At 33.2% G+C, this 24,195-nt stretch overlaps 1 protein-coding gene across 1 annotated transcript; it reads right to left on the reverse strand.

Annotated features, from left to right (window-relative positions):
• Positions 1 to 1,831: 1,831 nt before the first annotated feature.
• LOC147068176 (uncharacterized) lies at positions 1,832 to 21,830 on the reverse strand. The gene is made up of 4 exons (XM_085952170.1): positions 21,371 to 21,830; positions 4,317 to 4,826; positions 3,919 to 4,054; positions 1,832 to 2,577 (listed from the first exon to the last, which is right to left on the reverse strand). Exons 1-4 carry the CDS (start codon positions 21,572 to 21,574, stop codon positions 2,270 to 2,272), a joined length of 1,158 nt encoding a protein of 385 aa, XP_085808296.1. The 5' UTR covers positions 21,575 to 21,830; the 3' UTR covers positions 1,832 to 2,269.
• Between the last annotated feature and the right edge of the window lie 2,365 nt (positions 21,831 to 24,195).

The raw sequence follows: 24,195 nt of genomic DNA on the forward strand, positions 1-24,195 counted from the left end.
TAAAAAGATTGATGATTCAAAATATTATATTTAATTATTTGTTCTTTAATATAAAACATGTACAAATATTATTCTTAAGTTAACGTTAGTACACAATATTTATTTACAACCATACAGCATTTATATAAAAATAACAAAATAATTTCAGGTTTTAGAATTCATTGTCAATAGTTATTTTTTATCACATTAAACATTATAATATTACTTTAAATGTTAGTATTTTTAATTATTTTATAAAATTGTACAAAAACATCCCTTATTAAAATATATGATTCTCTTTTAAAATATTATTTAGATGCCAAAAAAAACAATTAAAATTGAAACATAACAGATAACCAAATAAATATATCCAACAATAATTACATGAGGCAGGTTGAGTTAACAAATTTTGTATTCCTATTCTAATAATAAAATTGCAGTATTTTTAAACAATAGTCCTGCTTTTGTCAACAAACATAATATTATGTTTTATTTATTACTTTAACTTATCAGTAATAAATATGTGGTAGGTACTTAGCATTTTGAATAATAAAAACCTACACAAATTCAAGGGTTGCATTTGCAACCCTTTAGGTAGATGTCAAGTATAACATATAACTTAAACATGTAGTTGGGACGTTATTATGACAGTCTCATGAATAATAATTTATATTTTATAATAGGGATTACACATTAGTATAAAAATAATGCTTGTAAATTATTATTATTGTCTATAATAAATATGCAATAATCCTAGGGTGACCTTCTACTGGTGATTTTGATGCCTCAGCATCAGAGTATTTTGCGTAATGAGGAGATGTTTGGTGTCCAAACCATATTGGTTGGCAACGTTCATAGGGCCTTATGCATAATCATACTTAAGTGGGCGTATACGTAACGTGGAATGGGAATCTGTCTAAGTAACATTTAATAATAATTCTCAATCCACGCAACGCATAAACCCAATTATGACTATGCACAGGGCCCTTATACTTTACCCGATAACACTGTTAAGGCATCTTTGATCATATACAATGCTTAAAGATGTGCTGTGCAATATGTGTGTAATTCTAATTTTTATAAAATAATTTAAGCTTTTGGCATTTATATTTTCGATTGAGAAATGACACACGATGAGATGTATAATATAAAGCGAGCTTTTGAGAGGTCATAAAATAATATCTGTCCATTCATTCAACTACATACATGTACATCGATGAGTTTTCTGAACATATGAGAGATTTTGATATATTTAAAATATATATCAGCGATATAAATGTCAAAGGAATAGATCGATTTGCCTATTAATAATAAAGCATAATATGGCAAAAAATAACCTAAAAAATAAGGGAATGTTACATTAATAAAAAGGTTGCAGTAAATGGACGAATGCTGTATAATATGGCAACGCATTGTGAGAAAAGATACCTACCTTAATATTCAATGGTTTTACATAAATCATATTGAACAAAAATATAAAGATTCCATGTGTTTTTCATCATGGGATATTTTGATAAAAGGTGCAGGTGAAAACATGTGTCAATTAATGTAATAGCAAAACTTATAAACAGACAGAGCACTAAATGAAAATTAACTTTTGAAAATAATATCTGAAAATTCGATGATAATAATTACTATAAAACTAGTTACCTTGTTGTGTATGTGCCTTGTTCAAAAGATGTATTTTAAAATGGTTTTACTAAATCAAGTATCATGCCTTAAACACGTTTGATAACTTTTAACAAAATATGTAGTTATGTATCTATTATGTGTAAGAATTGATTTAAATATTATCAATGTAACTACAATAAAGTGTATGAGTTTAAAATACAATTTTATGTCGCATTTTGTGAAAAAATTGGTAATTGGTGTATTAAAGTTACAGAATTAACAATAGTTTTCCAATTATCAGTTTAAATCAATATGAATATGATAGTCAGAACTATGAATACTATTTGCTGTAGCAAACCCACATATTATGAACCATAATGCTGAAAAACCATACTATGGAGCCAAAAAAACTTGTCCACCGCCTTTGCTTTCACATAAATTCATATGAAAGCAAGTAAGTCAAGTAACAGGGTTTTTGCCTCTCTTGAACATTTTCGAACATGTTTTATTCGCGGTATTGCAGTTATGCAGACGACGCTTTGTCAAAAAATAGAATATATTTAGAATATATACCCGATGGTTATAGAAATTAGGAATTACTACATTGATTTTTGATGTTGTCAATAATTGGTGTTTTTGTCATGTTAAAGAGTAATCCCATGAAGATAAGATTATTGGTTTACGCATCAAAATACAACCACTCGGTTTTAGGTACACCGGGTGATTTGATGGCTTGCTGCAAAATTGCAGAATATCCACTCTTCTCCCCAATAAGTAGTTTACCTAGAATCTCTTTAACTCCCATTGAATTTTTACATCCCAGGCTAATGTAAATGGACACGTGCGACAGTGTGTTCGGGTTGACAGGAAGTCTGACACAAGAAGATTTTGGATCCCACCTGGCAGAGATTGTTGGATCAAAACGATCGCTTTTCCAATGACATTCTTTATCGCGGTCGGATATAGCAGCTTTAAGATAGAGGGGTGCTGAAAACAGAAAAAAAAATGAATAAATTAACCGTCATACGTTTTTAATAAAAATATTCAATTGCGATCAACATTACATTAACATAATAAACTTTGTATGAATCAAATTCAAACACCAATTTATTTTCTCAATAAATTTAATAATAGAACTTGTTTTACTCATTTTATTTTATTTGATTTGTTATTTAAGGGGGAGGGACCTACAGAGGCACCTAGCAGAAAAATACAAAGCTTGCAATTTGAGTACTTTTATTGTTAATTTACAATTTCAACTGTATTGATTAATAAATATGTATCTGAAAACATTAAAAAGATTTTTTTTAAGTCAATGATAAACTTCCAATTATTGTATAAAAAATGTGAATTTGTTAAATATTTATGTCCCCTTTTCACCGTGTAGATTTTTGACAATTCATCGTTTTAATATTTATTTTAAAAAACATTGATTTTTATAAAAATATAAATGTCTATAACTTGAAATCCTTTTTATTTATATCAAATTTTATTTTAGGTATGGTCCCAATATTGAAGCTCTATTTGATATAAAAAAAAGGATTGTTCACAATTAATACTCACCATATTTTTATTGGATGCCTATTATTTAATGTTCAGAATATGGACTAACCATATTTATGTAACCATATGAAACTATGTACATATTATGGTAAGTAGCGTAATTTTTCTTGAAGTCCTAGACATGATATAGTTGAATAAAATTCATCTTCAATACAATGTACTTATATTTGACTTGGTTTGAACTTAGTTATCCAATAAATTATTGTTATTAAAACACATTTGCGGACACAACGTCTATAGACATCGTTTTTTTTAAGTGTGATATGACAGTATATCTATAGACGTCCTGTACTGTACAACGTAATACGACACGTCGTGTATAGAAGTCGTATTTTGGATTAAAACCTATGTTCCCTACCTACTTGTGTCACGGTGCGAACATATTTCCATTAGATAGTGTCGTATGAAGACTTAAATCATTTCTATATATCTAAATCGAAAATTTAAAAAATAAAAATTTTAATATGTGTCATATCACTAGCATGTATTAGCTAACATGTGTCTGCGAATGTGTTAATGGGTGCGCGCGCAGTCAAAAAATGTTTCAATGGTATGGCCAACAGGTTGGTCATAAAGCAATTTTAGGATCAAACATGGTTAGTCATTCACTTTTTTTACTCATTTGTGTACTAATTCTATTTCTAGGGATATCAAACATGACAAATAGACATGAAACAAACTATAATTATAGTAATAGATAAAATGATGTTTGTCTTTCATAATATGTACAGGAGTAGAGTTAAAGTGTAAGTCTGTGTTATGTACCTTTATGCAGTTCATGATCTTGCATTGTTTGAATATTACAGCGCATTTTGTTGACGTTTATTTGTATTGTGTCATTGGCACCATTCTCACTCTTCGAATATAAAAGACATATTTCAACTTGTCCTTTCTTATTATCCTAAAATCATAAAAGTTCACAAATTTGTAATACATACTTATATTTACCTACATATTCTCTACAAAGATCTTCATGGTAGGTAAATCAAATACAAAAAATTTTGTAGGTAGATATTTATCCTAAGAAAATATTAACTGAATAATATTGTAATGTATTAAAAATACTGAAATGTTATATAATACTTAATTAACATGAATGTAATTAGACAGATAAAAACAAAAGATGAACTGATATTGAAAAGACCTGTATTTTGAATACTTACTGCTTCATCGGGTCTTGACACACCCCCACTTATCTGTACTATTGGTCTCCAAATATCAGGTGTACCGACTAAGTCATATTTTAAGTTATTCTGGAACATGGTTTTGTCAAAACTCCAAGTGGCTGCACCGATCGTACGGCGTTTGTCAGCTGCAGGTTTATCCGTTTGGGCATTTGCTCCATTTTTGAATGTATCCTTAAAGAGTTGTTCGAATTTGGCCAACTTTGACGTGGATTGCGAATCATCAGTGTTGGTTTGGACATCCACGGTCTTTGGTGTTTTTTTCTTTTTGTCTTGTGGTTTAGGAGGCGCTGTATCGAGGACGGCATATACAGTCAATGAGATAAAGTGGCCGGCAAGTAGAGATTCAAGGTCTGTCGGCTCGGATGATTGCTTTTTACTCGGCTTTAGCGCTTTGCCGATTTGAAATTTAAACTCTTCATCCCACACAGGCCACGAGGTTTCTTGTAGTTTTGATTCAAACTTGGCGGTGCCCGGAAAGACTTTCACCTGAAATCAAAAAAATAATGAGATTACATGAGTTCTTAAAAGTTTACTCAACAATATTAATTCATCAAATATAAAAAAACTGTTCTATCCAAATAATAAAATATTTTCTTTTGTCTTTATAAGCTTGATATTATTTTTATATAGCTGGTCATCACCTTTAAGTACCCCCTCATGTCCCATATTGAGTATACATATAATATTATTATCTTAAGATCAACACCTAGATGAAATAAAACATTTCACTATATAAATATACATTTACGAAACAAATATTGGTCATAAAATTATGTGTCATAAATATGTTTTAGTATGTTCTTAACCTATATTATTTTATGTGACATTTCACATGAATGACGATACAATGCTTATCCTAAATCTGGTACATATGCACACACTTAAGTACTCAATATTAATATTCATAGATAAAGATAGCACAAGATAAGGATAAAATGAAACAAGCGCTTACAAGTAGTAGGTAAGTAGAGAATAAAATAATGCTTATATATATGCATATTCTTACAGGTAGGTATGTAGATTTTAGCCAGGTACTTATGTATATAGACGCCCACGGTGGCCGCGCGGCTTAAGCGTTGGACTATCACGCCGTAGGTCCCAGGTTTGAATCCTGGGTCTGGCAAGTACACATGTTGTTTTTCAATTTGTGTGTGAGTCAGGGTATGGACCTAATAGGTTGAGCAAGTGGCTGACATCCACTTCTCGTATAAACAAAATCTGTTAATACAAACCTCTACTCTGTGGAGGCCCATATGATCCTATTAGGATCGGACATGGTCGCAAAAAAAAACTTATGTATAAAGTGAACTTGACTATTTCAATTTCAACGATTACCTTTTTGGTAGGTTACGTAATAAAGTAACAAAGGTTATGTTATGACCTATTTTTCAGCAATGAAGTATCTAACAACTACTAAGTTTATTTTGGTTGGATGTGGCAACATAGACAGTGTTCAAGTGGGGGATACTAGGAATGAAGAAACAAAAATTGAGGAATTAATTGTAAACAATAAAATATGTTTTAATATATAATTTTAAAACTATTGGGTACTTAATTATTATGTAATGATAAAAGCAATGATACTGCGTTGCTAAACCAAAAACAATCCTCATCAATAGCACTCAAATCAAACGAGTCAACAACTACATCTATCACGGACAACAAATGTCAATTGACGTTGGTATGCATCACAAGATTGCTCATAGAACCTAATTGGCATAGGATGCATTTCGGTGCCTGAATAGTACCGTTAAAAGTGATCTGCTATTATGTCTTAAGCGGAAGTGTTCAATCAATATGTGTTACCAGTGCTCAAGTATGCGTGTGAAACATGGACTCTTAATGTAAGTGAAATCCAAAAATTGCGAGTGGCGCAACGTGGTATGGAAACGTTCTACTTGGTCCAACTATTTTTTTAGGATTCTTTGTAAGGTACCTTTGAGGTTTTTAAAATTATGTATCTTCTATTATCTAGTTAATTACTGTTCACTAGCCTTACTGGCAGTAACATATCATGTAGCATCAGGTTAGGCAGATCATGTGTTGCTTTAGGGTAAAATAAGGAAGTCTTACGCTTTGGCGACCGTGCTATGGTCACATTTCAATACGTCACATGTCACGGGGGACATTGTAAGAGTCTGCACACGGCGACCCTGCAGAGCGATCTCCTAATCAATCTTACGACTATTTCTCGACATGACTGATGATAATGACCACCAACACGAAATTTCGAAGGCTCTGCTCCCCTGCCCTCAGGGTCCATGACTAGACACCGTACAACAATATGGAGAACACTAATGTTTGCACAAGCATCATTTTTAATTAAAATTCCTGGATTATTCCATATAATGGTAAGGCTATACGATGTGCCAAAACAAAAACAGTATAACATGCAATGAATTTAGAGAACATTATTTGACATTAATATATTAAAGAGCGATCTTCTCCTTTCACTTTGCCTGCTACTTCCTACTGATTTATCATAAAATAAACTTGTCATATTTTACCAACCAACCAAAAAAGGATGAAAATAATTATAATAAAGTCTTAACGGCTTCAAGAAGGTCATAAAGGAGAAAAAGATATCTTCGGTTTGGAAAGGCTGAAGTACCTACCTAATTGAAATAAAAAAATAGGGGGCAGTGAAACACAGCTTCCCCTAAAAATGTGAATATTACAAGTAAAAGAAATAATTTTAAGACAACTTTTATAACTTGTCCACTTGCGAATGTATATAATTCTTTAATTCGCAACTACTTTGCTTATAAACTTATAACTGAATTTACCATATTAAGGCTATTGGGCATTAAAACAAATGTTTATTTTTTAATTGATTAACAAGATTTTTAGGGCCGCTTCAGAGGTAAATACGGCCCTGTCCAAAATAATAATTTCTATTTCAATAGATACTGCTATATTTATACGGAATGGATACATTTTTAAATAGCCATAAATACCTACCTACCATGTAACGCGTTTTTATAATACATTCAGAAGTTGGCCGAAGTCGACCAAAGTATATTATACATACATATTAAATTAATTCGCGAAACTTTTTACGTATGCATGCAAAAATTTCCCAAATATTATTTTTAGACTGTCTGAAGTGCCGAGCAGTTTTTTTGGGAAAAAAATGAAATAGCAGTTTTTAAGAATTGTATTAAAAAAGTTTAAAAATCACAATCGAGTTCTTGAGATTCTATCTTTCGACGTGTTTTAGCCGAAGGCATACCTTTTATTATTTAATATTTATTTTCTTGTTTTCAAAATTTTCAAAGAGATTGTGGGAGCATTTTAAAAACCCTTCTTTCATAATATTATATTCCCCATAACTGAACGATTTTCCATTTTCACTGTCTGTCAGAATTACTACTACTAGCTCTACCAAGTTTTTGTTTCTTATTTGGTACAGCCATTTTTGTGGGTAGCAATGAAATTGTTTGTTACTCTATTACTGAACTTGGGTTTTTACGCACAAATTTGACACCAGAATTGCTCTGATCAGATGAGGCATTCTCTCACTACAGTGGTCTCCTCCGCCGCCTGATGAGGTATGTGTGATGCATAAAGCCTAAGGACCGACCTATGCGATTACATTTAAGTAAATACATTAAACGTAATGCTTATTCTTGAAGTGTATTTGCCTGCTATTTCTTTATACAATGTAATCTGTCATTTATGCATGAGTTTCGACATTTCCGTTTGGGCATTGCAGTGACGTCCCGTGGGGGTAGGCAGATTGAGCGTCGCTTGGGGGCGGCAGTTACTCGAAAGGCGGCAAATCGAGGAAAATCATTTGGAATATTATATATAGATAGCTACCTAAACTTAGTATTAACGAAAATATTTTCCATTAAAAAAATCAGCTCACTGGTTTTATCAGGTTCGCGATATCTAGTTTACTTCCGTTGCCCTTCAACGACTCCTTGGTGACCAGAAACGACACGTGCAGATTTTCGAAGCATTAGTCTGATATTTTGTTGGTAATATCTATATCCATACAACACATTTATTAGATATTGGACTCATGAAAGGATGATAAAAAATAATGTATAAAATAATGAAGCGGCATTTTGCCGCTGCCTATGGGCGGCATTTTATCTAGCGACCTCACTGGGGCATTGATTGGTAAATATTACTGATTATATGTTATTTTTAAATAATACTAAAAACCCAAGAAAATACGGATGGCTATGTCGTCATTATTTATTATTATAATAATATATATTATATATAATCATCTCGCATACCATAGGTTCGCTATCACTGACTTAAACACATCTGGTAATTAAAAAACGTACAAAGATAATCCTTTAAAATTATGTAATACAATTAGGTATATACTGTAATTATTATTAAAATTTTAATGTGGTCCTAACAGTCGCGATTGGAAAACTAAAAATAAAAAAAATGATTTGTAGGTGGACATTTCAAATGAATACATAAGTTAGATATTATTTTATCGAGTTTTGCATTTCTAAATTGAGATTTTTACGACCAGTGATGTTATTATTGAAACAAAAGATCACGAAAAATATTTTGCTTTGAAAAACATACAGGGAAGCCCACGCCGCGAATTATATAATAATACTAGCTGACCAGGCAAACGTTGTTCTGCCATATAAATTATTTCTAGTGAATATTTTGGTTGCTAAATAAAAAGTAACGAATGTATCGTAAGTGTGTGGGGATGGGATCTATGACAGAAAGAGGAATAGAGCACTGTAGACGATGACCGCCGATAAAAACAAAAAAACATCAACCATTCATTTTCTCAATTCAAAATGAGTAATGATGTTCATAATGAATGAATTACCTGTGACAGGATCTCGCTGTTTAATGTTTATGCAATATCCGTCTTGTCCCTTCCAGAAAATTAGCGGATATTGGAGAGCGTCGTATAAACGGTGTGTGTCAGCGATGAACTCCAGATTATTGTTTCTTCTTCGAATCACGATTTCTCGCGTCGATGTGCGGTCGCCAACCATGATTCCAGCAATGTCGTCAACAACAGGTGCATTGAATCGACGCACGTGCTCTCCAGCTGGTGTTTTATCAGGATTGATGACAATAGCGTGATTGTCACTTTGCAATTCGTGCATGTGTGCTTTGAAGAATTTCAATAATTCATTGTGCTCATTCAACAGGGCGTCCAGTTCGCCGACGATGCGCCTGGCATTAGGCGAATTGAGGCTATTGTAGCCGCAACGTGCATCCACATGATTGATGTCCTCACCGCCGGTGGTTCGTTTGGCATTAGCAGCAATGAGCCTACTTTGTGGTATACTTGACCTTTGATTTTGAACGTAGAATGGAATTGTTGACCATTTGCCGCAGTATTGTGAACTATTTCTGTTGCTCCGGACGAAGTCATTTGGAAGCATGAATTGAATGTGCGAATGGACTTCAGGAGCAGGTTTGAATCTGGAACCGTGCCAATGAGCAAGCTGTTCAATGGTTGTGGTGGTATCTCAATTTCTGGTAGTTGCACTTTTCCTGATGCGCAACACATCCCGGCTGACTCATGTTTGAATTTGAGCGCATGACAATGGGGACAATCTTTGTCCATAGCACCAATCAGCACTTTCGGATGAGCGGAATATTCAATATCTGGCTCGTACTCGAATGCGAGACGAAGGAACGAAGCGGATGTAAATGTTTGATGTACTTGTTGGCGTTGTCGGTCATTTGCTCTGCGTGTGTTAACTACGAACCGGCGCGCTTGGCTCCGTTCCAATTGTCGTTGTTGATTTCGTTCAGCTCGTGCCTCTTGTGATTGAGATGCACGCAATTGCGATATGCTTACACGCACGTTTTTTTTTATATTGTTGGATTTGTTCGTCTGTTCTTTCTACTCTACTATTTCGCATGTTTGTTGCTTTATTCGTTCGACGGCCCAAATGGCCCCCCTTGCGTCTTGCTGGCATTGTGCACTGTAATACACGCACATAAAAATAGATAAATTAAAATAAATCGTACAAAATTTTGCACGCACTGCGTTGTGATTTGCCGAATGAAATGTCAAAATGACGCGACGCTTCTCTTGAATTCTTCTCGGACGTAGTGCCATCTGTCATTCAACAACATAAATAATTTCGTTCTGTTTGAAATACGAACGACGGCTAAATTTGTTCATACAAAAATAATAAAATCGCGATTAAAAAATGGGAGGATGGGGGTAGGAAAGTGAAAATTTGAGGTTATAGGTATTTTTTTATGCCAAATAATAAAAAAAATACAAAAAAAAAAATGTCAAAAAAATAAAAGAAAATTTTTCTGGATAGAGATACCCTAATCACCTGGCGGTATGAAATATACTTGTTGACCTATTCTCATACCTAACAAATATACATAAAAAAATTCATAAAAATCGGTCGAGCCATTTCGGAGGAGTTCGACCACAAACATCGTGACACGAGATTTTTATATATATAGAGATGTAGGTACCTAACCTACCGAAGTAACATTACTATTTTAAAATAACCTTATTTATAAAAAAATCAAGGTTTATTCTTTAATATCTGGATCTGGATATTCTGGAGTAAAAAAGGATGAATTTTTGAGCACGCCATGATTTTATAAGTTAAAAATAATACCTATATGAACTATAAGCAGCTTGAGGTTAAATGAAAATATTCAGGTTAGGTATCGATTTTTGAATACCTACCAGTCATTTTCGTTTCAGTCATAAGTAAAAGTACTTCTTTAATTTACAAAAGCAGGTTAGCTATATAGAGCCATCTATCCAAGTTCCGACATTTCTGGTTCTTCGGCCACACTTTCGCGTACAGTAATGTTTGGCGTGAACGGGCTATCCAATACACCCGTGCTCCGCAACCGGTGTGCCGCGAGACAATGCTAGGTGTGCCGCGGAGCATTGCTTATAAAACACAAATGATTTTGTATATTATACAATAATTACTTGATAGCCAAAATTGCGTACATGGCTGGTAATAAATAAATTTCAGCACCTGCATAAACTTAATAAAACAATGCAAGGTCAGACTGAAAATATATTGACGTGATCTGACAAATTAGAAGGATTCAAGACAAGGATCTTTACAAATTTACCAAAGGACCTACCAGACCACCAATGAAAACAAGCAATTAATTTTGGATCCGTCCCCAAAACATTTAACTTTGCTTTAAAAGAAATTTCATCATTACTTTCATCCAATCAATAAGACTGGATTCGAAACCCTTTTGCAACCAATGCCGAAAGTTCTATAGAAGCGCTTATGCTATTTTCTGGATTTCGGTTAATAAAGAATATCCTCTTATTTTTAACAAGGCTACCAAACTAAGTAAGTGAGGCTAAAAACTTTTACGTTCATTGAAAGAAACTCAGGTATCATAATATTAATTAGGTATTCTATTGCTAATACAAATACATGGGAATACGTAGGTAAGCTCAGGGGGGGCGGCGTGGCAGGTCAAGCAGATCAGTGAGATAAATACAAATTACATGTGTGCTCTAATAGCAAAAAAAGTCGCCTGCGGGGCTGTTTTGCTTCGCTATAATTATTATTTTAGCACATACGATTATGGGATACAATTTATTATTATTGTGTCAATACTCGACATATAATTATTGTTAAAACGACAACTAACCGTAATTCCAGTGGATGTATAATACGACTAATTTTACATCGAACATCATTTGAAAAAACGCTATTTTAAAGTATCACACTGTCTTTAACCCTAGCGATAGATAGGGGGGGGGGGCGCCGAATATTCTGGCCTGGGGTCAATGTTTTGGTGTATAAATTGTTTTACGTGTGGTGTGCCGCGGAATTCTAGGAAGACCAGTAGTGTGCCGTGGCTGAGAAAAGGTTGCGGAGCACTGCAATACAGTACCGATATCTTCAAATTTTTAATCAGGTTGCGAATACAGCCTTCAGTTGGGCGAATACTTATACCGAATTCTGACTTTCACAGTATGATCGTCGAAGATCTGTCATTTTCGTCACTTGATTGTATGGTTTTTAGTTAACCGGTTTGACTAGATAACTGGTCTGACTCCTGACTACTACACCCGTCAATTCTTGACTAGCCACGGTTCGCTGCCAATACCAACATGTCCATGTCGTGGAGAACTATATGATGCAAATCACATCCTCTGGGAATGTCCGAGAATGTGCTCCAAAAGGGAAGAGATGCTCAAATCGGTCCAGCCACAGAGGCCAATATTGTTGCTTTAAAAAAAATGCGCTGTCTTATTATGTACGTGAAGATCTTTCCACATAGTGTTATATGTCCGTATTATTTTAGCTTCGTTTTTGTACTATACCAATACCTATTAATTAGAATCATTTATGTTCGTTAGCTCATCGTGTTCCTCTCTACCATGGACACTTTTTATTAAATTAAGTCTCTGTAAATTCAGTCAAAGCACACTTGAGTGCGTGGTGACCTCTGTATTGGGTATCTGCTCCCGAGACATTCCCGGGCGTAAAAACCTGCTAATACTTCACACCAAACGATACGTTCAAGACCGAGTATGATGCGGGTGGGTCGGTATGGACTGTCTGTTTGTGTTGTACGGTTTTTATGCGTTGTGCGGTGGAGAACAATCCATTGTATTAAATGGCAGACTTTCAATTGACGAATGTCAGAAAATACGCGCGAAATATTTGACAAGTAACACAATATGACACAACTGTGAAATTCGTACCACGAGTTGGATAACCCGTTGTAATAGTTAATTTATTAAATTTATATAGGAATTTAATCCGGGGACTACGGGATAAAGGAAGCAGGATTCCGGATTCCAATTAATGTTAGTTGAGGAAAAGAATAACTTAGTTTTTATTTATAACAATATTTGTGTAGCTATCTATTATATTATGAGCGAAGCGCTGGTAGTTTCTGTGCCAAGGTTACGCATAAAAATCACGTCGAATGAGTAGGTACTACCTAACAAATCAGTAGCTTAGTGGCCTCTAATAAAAAATATATACATGCTAGAATCAAACTTGACTCTTCCAAACAACTGGATTTGGAATCTCGTTGAATTTAATATTTTGAAGAGGCACACACCTAGTTACTTTCTGAGACAAACATTGTGAATTTCAATCTTACTACATACCTACATATTACGTACTATCAATCAATGTATCAATGCATGCAAGGAAAACTATGATGTACACAAGAAGTTATCTACATAGGTAAGTTGGTAAGTATATCAACATATTACATATTATGCTATAATTTAATCAACGGGATATATTATTCAGGTGAGTAAAATTTTACATTGTATGTAGGTATTCCATACGTATTACTTCTTTTTCATTCGTCTTCATTATTTCACTCCAATCCACCTCTTCGCAGGAGGTTGGATACCATAGTGCAGGGTTGCCCAAACTATGTTTTGCGGAACACTGGTGTTCCGCAAATTTATCAGAATTGTACCCATTTGTGTCAAAACAAGCTAGTATTGTTTTACTTTCGTTTACTACATCATAATTATGCGAAGTAGGATTTTATTACTATGCTGCAACGAAGTCAAAGTCCAGGAACATGGTCGAAGCTACACCAGATACCTATAAGAATTCAACTTTCTAATATTGTGCCTGATACCAAGAAGATTTGCAATTTAAGGAATTGTCGAAGACATTAAAAACTTCTTTCACTTACCTATATGTTTACTAAATAAATAATTATTGTTTTATTTTAATTTTTTGTAAAATTTATTGATAATATAGGTACTTATTATTTGCCGACCCTACAAAATAAACAAGGTGTTCCGTTAACATTTCAGGATTTGCGAAGTGTTCCATCGCAGGAAAACTTTGGGAAATATCTAAAAGTCCTAAGTGAAAATTATTGTCGTCCGCCCCTCGACATGTATATTTCTGTTATCACAATGCCACCAAATTAGAGTCTTTTGAGGCCGGTAGAGATGTCCAATAATTTTATTATTATCTTTAGTGTTTAGATAGTTTAAAAAAATCCATTAAGTAGTTATCTATAGTCCATTAGAACATGCGTCCCTTGTGCCATAACCATTTATGAAACAAACTGTGGTCCACTAGGTCTGTCTACATTCAGAATTTTTTTCGTTCGCTTGATGACAGCATCGCAGTACATGCAAGGCCTGCGCATTGCCTGCCTTAAACCGGTTTCAAATTGGCCTTTTTTCGTGATGAAACTGCTAATGCATGTGCTCCATCGCCGATGGATTTCTGTTCAACACCACGTCAGCGTTGCCAACCGAATGATTCTGTGTACTATAGTTTTTTGAAAATACTGTAATTTTTACATCTTAAAATCAATCAATCATTCATATTAAAATCAGCATTACAACACTGCTTCCCGTAAAAAATGAGAACTATTTTTGAGGTACAATTAGTGTAGGTAGTTGGCGCGTACGCCCCAACGGGGGGGGGAGCTAATTTGAATGTTATGAGGGGCAATGCGCAAATCATTAATATTTGTTACATTTTTTTGTTTGTTAATAAACGAAAATATTTTTTCGATACTTATTGCAAATTGCAACCCTAAAATATGTTAAATAAACAACTGCAAGGAGCAAATAAGACCCTTATTGGTGCGAAATCTAAGATATTTGGCTTCATTGGACTGTTACAGACAACAAATTGTGCATTTTTATTGGTAAAATAAGTGTGAGGTGACTGATTCAGCTGTAGGTACATGTTTTGTTATTGTGGATCACATGGGTAAAACCTAGGGGCGGCAGGTTATATGAAAGTATGGTGAAGCAGGCAAGTATGGTGAGGCAGGCTGGTAATCAATTTATTCTTATACAAACATTATATTATATGGGTACGTTATAATGACTAAAGTAAATTCTCCGTGATGCCCTGCATTTTTTTTATCGCGTCGCTATTTCTCGTAAGTTGTCAGCTATTGTTGGCCTGCTTCATTCAGTTGTATGAGAAAGCCGATTCCTTGCCCCTCTTTTTATTTAATACCTCTATGGGTAAAACGAAACGGCTAGTGACTTAAAATGACAGATTTTCAGATTTAAAAGAAATTGCTTTCCCACCTTGGATAACTTAACCGATGTTGCTAGATATAACAATAACTGATGTGGCCATGCAGTATCAAGAATTTTAAAACACCATTCATCATAAAAATACAATTGCGTGGTTTTGTGTTAAGACAGAAACAAAATACCCAATTACGACAAATTTAGCAAGAAAATTACTGTTGGCATTCCCATCATCATAATAATAGTTGAGTGCGGCTTTAGCGTTGTAAATGATTTGTTATTAAAAAAAATGTTTTGATAATTTCAAACCGTGGAGGTTTAAGATTAAAATTGACCAAATTAGTACTTAACATAACAACTCTTTGCAGCTCACATCCAGCACAAGGATCGCACTAATTTTCTTCCGAGTTGTAGGTACTATAACATTTTGATAGGAGACATGGAGATGTTTGAAGCGTTGAAGTGGGGCATGACACAAATAAGGTTGGGGAACACTGAGTCCTAAAGTATGCACAGAAGTACTCGGTGTTAAAACCATAATTAAAAAGTTGAAGCGAAGTTGAAGATGAAGTGATCAAATGTAGACATAGCTATTGATATTTATTATCTACGCATTTTTTTGTATTGTAGGTATACCTCCACTATGATACTGAAGATTTTTTTTTACATAAAATCCATGCACATTAATATTATATTAGATATTGTATTTCAACCAGATACTTAAATAGGTAAACAGATTCGTTCGACGGTAACAAATAAGATAAAACTAACATTTTCTTGCTCTCATGGTCAGGTAAGTACCTACCTACGTGGGCACAGTTTAATGATAATATATACCGAATTTTCTAAAAATGTGTTTAATTTTCATCGGACATACATATAAGGCATATTCATTAGAATATATAAGCACCTATATATACCGAAAGAATAAATACATCGAACAATAATTATTATAACGAAAATATTAATGCATCTTTGGTTTGGGCCGATGGTTTTGTGTGGTTCCATAAGACAGTATACAAAAAGTAGAAGTGGGAAAATTCTAACAAAGAGAGTAGGTACATAAACACGATTTTTTTAAACCTAGATATATAATAACCGGTGACCGCATTGCACAGATAGGTGGCGACCACATTCAATTAGAAAACTACTAAAGATAAATGACACCTCAATCGTATGGTCAATCTTCCAAATAAATAAAACAAAATGGCAATACAACTTTCGTAATACGGGAATATTGAAAATAACTCATAAAAAATCTAATAGAGGAAAGTTTTGGACTATGTATCATAGAAATCAGTTTTAGCGACGCAGGTTTTGCCTTTCTACTACATTCTACACACTACATGTGGTAAATAACCAACTGGTAAAAAATACACCTTTATTTAGCATATTATTAAAAGGCCGTAAAAATGAGATTATTCCAGTTCTCGAAATAGACCGGAGCGGACCGGAACACAGCTCCGTTTCGTGAAATCCTCGAGACCATCACTGCGGTTCGTGAAACATTTATAAATTACGATCTGGTTTGTGAATTGTTAAATTCATTTACATTAAATTTGTATTCTTAATGTTAAGCATAATTTACAATTCTTCATTTTCACTACAATATGAAAATCACGTTTTCTTTTGCATACTAAGTGGGTATATCGACGACAGCGCTGACGATTCAACATTTATATAACGCACGTTATAATAATTATTGCTATGCATCACTATATTAAGTTTCAGAAATGATAAAATAAAATTGAGTCGAATGATGTAAGAAATAGGTAGGACTGACCAAATTTGGATAATATACGGACAGAGGTTTTTATGGTATAAATTACACGATGCAGGTATTTGAATTCGTTACCCGTACATAGCAGAAAAAATCTGCGTGCTTTTTCTAGAGCCACTAAAACTGCAATTACGTGTACCTATGTAATGTGTAAATATTGCTAATATTATACTATTACGACACATTATTAATATAGTATAAGAGTACATACAATTATCGTAATATGCTAGCTACACATTCTTGTGTAAATCAAACACGACATACTGCTGTCAGTATATAGCTACATCGTATCGGGTTCACAAAAATTGACTCTCGTGGATAAAAGGTAATTGAACGCAGATGCAAAACAATGTTTACCTATATATCTTCAATTATGAATTATTATGAATTACTATTATCATATATTAATGAATTACTTCATGGTTGCTATATTGTACATACATGGATAAACGAAAAATTCACTAGCACAACCATTAAATTAGGGGTAAAATAGAATTAAAAATAAAGAACCTCCAATCTGATTTATTAGACGTTATTTGTAGTATAATATCAAATAATATATACTTAAGCATTGTATTGTAATTATTATTCTTAAATATCGTAGTGAACAAGTACTTCATAGTTTTTTTAATAAGCTTGCGAATTTTCCTGGGTGTGCAAATGCCTACGTTTGTCTCAAAATGTGGGTATGGTGTAAGTGTGACGGTTATTTTCAGAATTAAATTTTAGACACACGAATAAAGGTCGAGTAGCACAACTAGTCCAGAATCATTGACTGCATAATATGTAATATTATATTCAGTGTTCGGCAATCATATTGAAATTTTGTGACCAACCAAAAACTATCATTGAAAGGAATGCACCAAAAGTAAAACATCATTTAAGTGAAGTCATTACGTAGGAAACAGTATAATACTAATATTCTTACATCTATGGGTCCCAGCTACGTATATCAACTATGCAGATAATTATGTACCTTCTCCCAGATCAACATACGCCAGTGGCGAAGGTTCCATACTAGGTGACTATTCAAAGCCTACCTTCAAAGAAAAATAGACTAAAGATATTATAAAATTAAAATGTAAACAGAACCAACTGTGGCCAGAATTTATTGTATTGAATTTAGAATTCGTATCAAAGGTACAATTATTTTGTTATGAATTCAGATTTATCTTGTATGACTGTCAGGTCATGTGACCTCAGCCCCGTCTACAGAAATGTATGCAATACGGTAGGCTCGAAAGGCGAAGTCTAAAACTTTTACGCATAATATTATTGTAGGTATATGACTACAGCTTTATCCAATATAATTAATAAGATAATTTAAAAAAATCTATGGTATTCAACCACAATGTAATATAATATTTTTTTTAAAATAAAAATTAATTTTATGTAATGATTTTTGATGTGTATAAATGTTTCGGAAAATACATAATTTAAACTCATCGCTCAATTTTATGTTGTCAGTGGGCCATTGAATTTTCATCGATTTAGTGTGTCGTTGTCATTAGTATGTACCTATTCATCAGTGGTAATATCTTATTATCTTTTTATTCCCCGTAAGTATACCTGGCAACTGTGCTCTTTTTCTCTAACCTCCATAGCCTACCTCTTTCCAAAAGTCACCTTTCGCCACTGACATACGCACTTATTTTAGTTTGCAATTAATACTTGAATAGCAGGGACATATAATTATAAGTTATCTCGGGAAATGAATTAATTTTTTTTCAACTCAAATTCATAAGAACAAACATCGCATTGAATTGGCTTTTCACCAGTAAGTGTCGTTTTATATGTTTTTAAGTGGTGATATATGCTGTCTGTAAGAACAAACATTGAATTTTAAATAGTTTTTTTCATTAAGATTTGATTTTCAATGTATCAACTGGCTTTGGCTGATGAAATATGTTATTATGTTGTGAAGAGGGTGGTAGATCGAAGATTTGGGAAACTCTGTAGGACAGTACAAGAAGACATGTAGTCATGCGAATGATTTTACCAGTTTTTTTGAGTGGATTTATTTTATTTTTTTACAAATTTTAAATTTACACACAATTTGGGATTTATGTAGTTTTACTGTTTTCATAAAAAAGTAAGATTTATAAAATGTCCATGATAAAGTTGATCCATAATACATTTACAATTTGTGGATACCTACCTACCTATTTTTAAAATTCAGTTTATTTAACCTAAGACCTAAATTTTAACCTAATTAAAAATATTCTGTACCTATCTAAACCTTTTTCGATGGCACTACAACTCAATTCAAGCGTGGATCTTCTGCAGCCCCTCTCTAGTCTTTGATGTTCAGAAGGGTTGTTGTGTCGCTCTTCAGCCCTTTTTCCCAACACATGATGTGGCCTCCAGGTTCGGCCCCCATCTTTTGGGTCCAAAGAAGGTTCATTTTAAATACCATTATCTCTGGCATGTGCTGGACATGGCTTGCACAGTTATGAAGGAACTTTCGAATTCTGGTACATCAGTACATTCGATACAATTCATCAGTACCTATACCTGATTCTCTACCCCCCACTGTCATTCAAGGATTCATATATTCACGCAGAATCTATATCACAAATGTGTCTATCGAATCTTTAGGATTAGTAGCATTGTGAAGTATGACATGTTTGTAACAGGTATTCTCCGTTTTACTTCTTCAGTTCCTCATATTCTTGGGTAATATTGGATCCCAGGTAAATGAAGCGGTCGACAACCTTAAGTTTATAGCTTCCGATTCGTTAGTTTGGACCATAATTTTTTTCCCGTTTACACATAGACCAATCTCCAAGGCAGCCATTTGGAGAGGGAGAAAAACATCCTTGACTGTAGGAGCCTGCCTTTAATCTTGAGGTTGTCATTGTAGCCAACCAGTTGGCTCGATCTGTTGAGTATCAAGTCACTCGGGTTCATCTGGGACTTAAGTACTTATTAATAATTCATTAATAGGTCTGGCGACGTTTTCACTAACAATAAAAGTAGTTTTTGATTTCTATTTGCGATGCAATTTCTTGATTAATCATAAAAATTGTACAAAGTTATGGATGTTTAGGTCTATACAGGTAACATTTTGTTTATCGCGACAAGTGCGAAATCGTTATAATCGATTTCTGATATTTTTTTTGTACAGCACTTATTTTGACATGATGTGCCTGGAACCATCATAATTAGTGAAATCACGTGCATATAGTAAGATTATTTGGCAGTTATCATCAATTTTACATAATAAGTGCAGACGGGCAGGGTAAACTATGTAAATAATTCTTTTTTGCAATGCGAAACAAAATTACTTAAGGTGACGCATCAGTGAAACGCCAAATAATTTTCAACTGTAGGCGCGACGAAATTTTGGACTCGCTGCCATTCAGTGAGAGAATGTCGAGCCAGAAACACGTCACTTTGCTGCGTGATGGCGACGGGTCAATTAATTCTAAAATCGTGTAAAGATGACTAAAAACGTTACTCATTTACTTTAAAAAGAAAACATGTCAATGAATATATTATTATTGTTACTAATAGAACAATAAACAGAACATAAAATGGACGTATGTTCGATTTATATGACAAATAATATTTCGTTTGACAGGCGTCATTTGCACCCGCGACCCGCAATCCGCGCATCGCCTAGCAACGATCTTTTTAGACCGTGCCTCAACTAATGCATGGCCTTAATGCTATTTTTTCAGTTCATTGCAAAATTATAATACTTATGTACTTTTATTTGATATAGCTAATTATGACATTTATTTTGTAATTAAGTAATTTTGTTTAGTTTATTAATCGAATGTTTTCACATTTTAGTGTTTTGTTTTTCAAATCCCCTGTTGATCGCGAAACTTCATTTATCGCGACCGTGTCTAAAGCGTATCCACAGCGATCAACTTGTATTGTGTAAAATAAATTATATTATATCAACAGTGCCTGTCAACAGATATACCATTTTCTTTCCTAATCACAGCATTATGGGCATCCATAAAGTTGAGTGTGTATAAGCAAACTTTTTACGAGGATTATTTGTTGGCCATTCGCTCAATCCAACAAGTTCTTGGTCTTAATCAAACGTATATACAACAAAGAATTGTCGGGGTTTATATATAACCAGTAGTAAAATGATGTAGAATACCTAAAGAGAGCATGAGAGGGTACCACCTATCCTATGTTATAATGATAAGATAATCTAACATCTGTAAATATTGACAATTAAGTAGGTACTTACGAGTATAACATGTTACAATATTCACCTGTTGATCTCTAATAATAATTGTGAGATTAATTAAAATTATCCATAATAGTAATTACCTTTACAAGATAGCCTTTGGCACTTGACAATCCAAATAAGGATGGGAGGTGCCTCGCTCCAATAACTGTCACATATAAACATTTAGTAACTGAATTAAATACAAGCTTGAATCCTATTTCAGGATCTGCGCTGCCACTTCCCGCGAGCCTGTTGTTTTTGTTAGAATTGAAAACACTTTTAATTTTTTGTAGTGATAGAGCCATGATTAAAAATCAAATTTAAATAATTGGATATCTCAAAAGGGCGTATGTCGTCTAATTCTCACTCCATAAGATAAGTGAATTAAACATAGTATATTCTAATTATTTTGTGAAATAAATCTAAAATTTTAATGAATTTAAACTATTATCGAAGCACGCCCTACTCAAACAATCATCCTGCAAACCAAAATGAAAACAAATGAAAACTTCAGCAAGTTTTGAAGTTTAATTTCCCAAGTTACATGCAGTTTACCACCCTGCAGGCCATAGACAACTGCTGAGCGCTGACTGCAGATTGAGCATTTATTATTCTTTGACTTGTTAAGAATAATATTATGAAATGTAATCGTTAAATTTCATTTTAAAAACAAAAAAAACACTAATAATGTTCAAGGCCATGTAGGTACCAATATTATTTTTTAAATCACCGTTCAGAGTAGAGATTTCCGAGATCATCAGCATAGATAATAATATAGAGAAAAGTCATAGACTAATATACTATACCAACAGTACAAAAAATAGTTAAATAGTCTATGAGTAAACTATAAAAGAAAAGTTATGACTGACATTTGCGCTCGTCGTTTTGAAATTAGATTAATCTTGGTTTTCTTTTGAACGTTGTTGGTTTTAAATTTTATTACTTTAGTACTTTACTGAATAAAAATAAAACAAGCTCTTTACAAATCTTTCGTTTTTACAATTAATTGCTTGATAAGTAATTGAAAGTAAAAATCTTCGAAAAAATCAGTCTTCGTAGTGAGAACAGTGTTTATAACCATAGCCAAATGCACCAGTGGGTTTATTCTATACTTATCGACCGCTAAAGTGATAAATATTATCAAACTTACACATACAAAATTACCTGTATCATAAATATATTTTTATTTTCATTGGTGAGAATTTTCAGTTTGTCATAGAGTGGCACTTTGGCTAGGAACGTCATTGTTTGCTTTTTCCAAAAATTCTGATGATCTTAGTAAAAGTCAGGACCCTGAGATACATGGCAACGCAGATGACGTTGCATTGACGTATGTATACTTGATTACGAATGTATCCAATTCGAATGATCTTAGTTGAATCCAGGCAGGTAGGTACCTATTTACATTTTTCCAATGTTTAAAAAATATTTGTTTTAAGTATGAAACTAAAAAATTGTTAAATAATATTTGCAAAAACATTGTTATAATATTTTCGTTACGTATTGTAGGATGCAGTGGCGCGTTTAGTGACGTAGAGGACCGACGCACTGGCTGATTTTGAGGCCCCTTACGATAAAACATGTATAATCAAATTTAATTTTCAAAGAACTCCATGTATTAAAAAAAAATTTAATTTTAATTTTGTATAATTTTATACAAACATGGTTTAATTGAAAAATCCTTTCTTACAAATCATAATATGTAAGTACATACTTACAGCAGAATACCTAAGTACCAATTTCGTATTTGAAAAATAGTTTTCATGAATTTATATTTACAATCGAATATAACGGAAGTAAGTATGTGAATTACAATAATGAAGGTATATTTAATTCAAACCTTCTATATATACATCCATTCATTTTATATGATGCGACATTGGCGCTACAGGCGAAAAAATCTCTACGACTCTAAAAAACTACAAAATCTACCATCAAAGATGTGTATCTGGTTTTAACTCGGAAGCCTTCTTTTAGCACGAATCGGTTGCATTATGTTGCGTTAGGGAGACGCGCCTCTGTTAGGATAGGAAGTAGGATGGAGAGGTGAATAAAAAAAATCCTCATGAAGTTTTCCATTCTTCAAATCTATTTTATTAAAAACGACAGGTAAGTGAGATTGGATATTGCGTATCATCGACTGTTTTCAAATAATTCAGATTATAATTACTTGTTCGCAAAACGCAAATAGTTATCACGATGATCAACCATCAAACATGTACGATATTTGAATTTAATAAATTTCATTGATATGTCGCTTAAATATGTACATACTTCCAAAACATGATTGACATCAACGGTGTTGAAAATGGAGAGCAACTAAAAAGTTTTATTTTTTTCACGTGTGTTCGCCACACAGGATTTGTTTTGTAGGTTGGTAATCAAAATAATATACCTACTGTTTATGTAATATTATTATATAATTTTATTTGTTAAGAATATCATTGTTTTACATAAAACATAAGTACTGGTAATATTTTCAGTATTTACAGAGCTTATTAAATAATTGTGGTACTAATCCTACTAGTAACAGTATGTCAAATCAACTACGTAAATACTATTGGTGTAAGCAAGGGTTAAGGGCGTTAAGCTGTTATGCCAATAATTAATAAAATAATTGTTGTGGAAATTAAATACCTATGTCTATGTTACTTCTATTTGTCTTTCAATGAGCGATATTATTTTTATTAGGGAAGTGAGCACGTTTCCAAATCAATGAGAATGTTTCATAATTTAATATACTTACATGCGTGAAGCTATATAGGTACTTATATATATACATTTTTTTATAATCTTTCATTTTCATACTGATCAATGTTTATTTGTTGAACTTTTTCATTAAAAGTGACCACCGATTTTTTTCTACCATTTGACTTTCTTTCTCCGAATTCGTCTTCTTCGATGTCTGATTCTGGTTTTGCTTTAC

The sequence above is a fragment of the Rhyacophila brunnea genome, unplaced genomic scaffold, assembly GCF_057557595.1.
Source record: "Rhyacophila brunnea isolate RB1 unplaced genomic scaffold, BYU_Rbru_1.0 scaffold_3, whole genome shotgun sequence".
Classification (NCBI taxonomy): Eukaryota; Metazoa; Arthropoda; class Insecta; order Trichoptera; family Rhyacophilidae; genus Rhyacophila; species Rhyacophila brunnea.

Coding starts and splice junctions, on each gene's coding strand:
- LOC147068176 (XM_085952170.1), bottom strand. CDS start 21,574: ATGGCTCTATCACTACAAAAAATTAAAAGTGTTTTCAATTCTAACAAA. Junction 4,827..21,370: donor CCAAAGGCTATCTTGTAAAG/GTAATTACTATT, acceptor TTTTGATTTCAG/GTGAAAGTCTTTCCGGGCAC. Junction 4,055..4,316: donor TGTCAAGACCCGATGAAGCA/GTAAGTATTCAA, acceptor TTATGATTTTAG/GATAATAAGAAAGGACAAGT.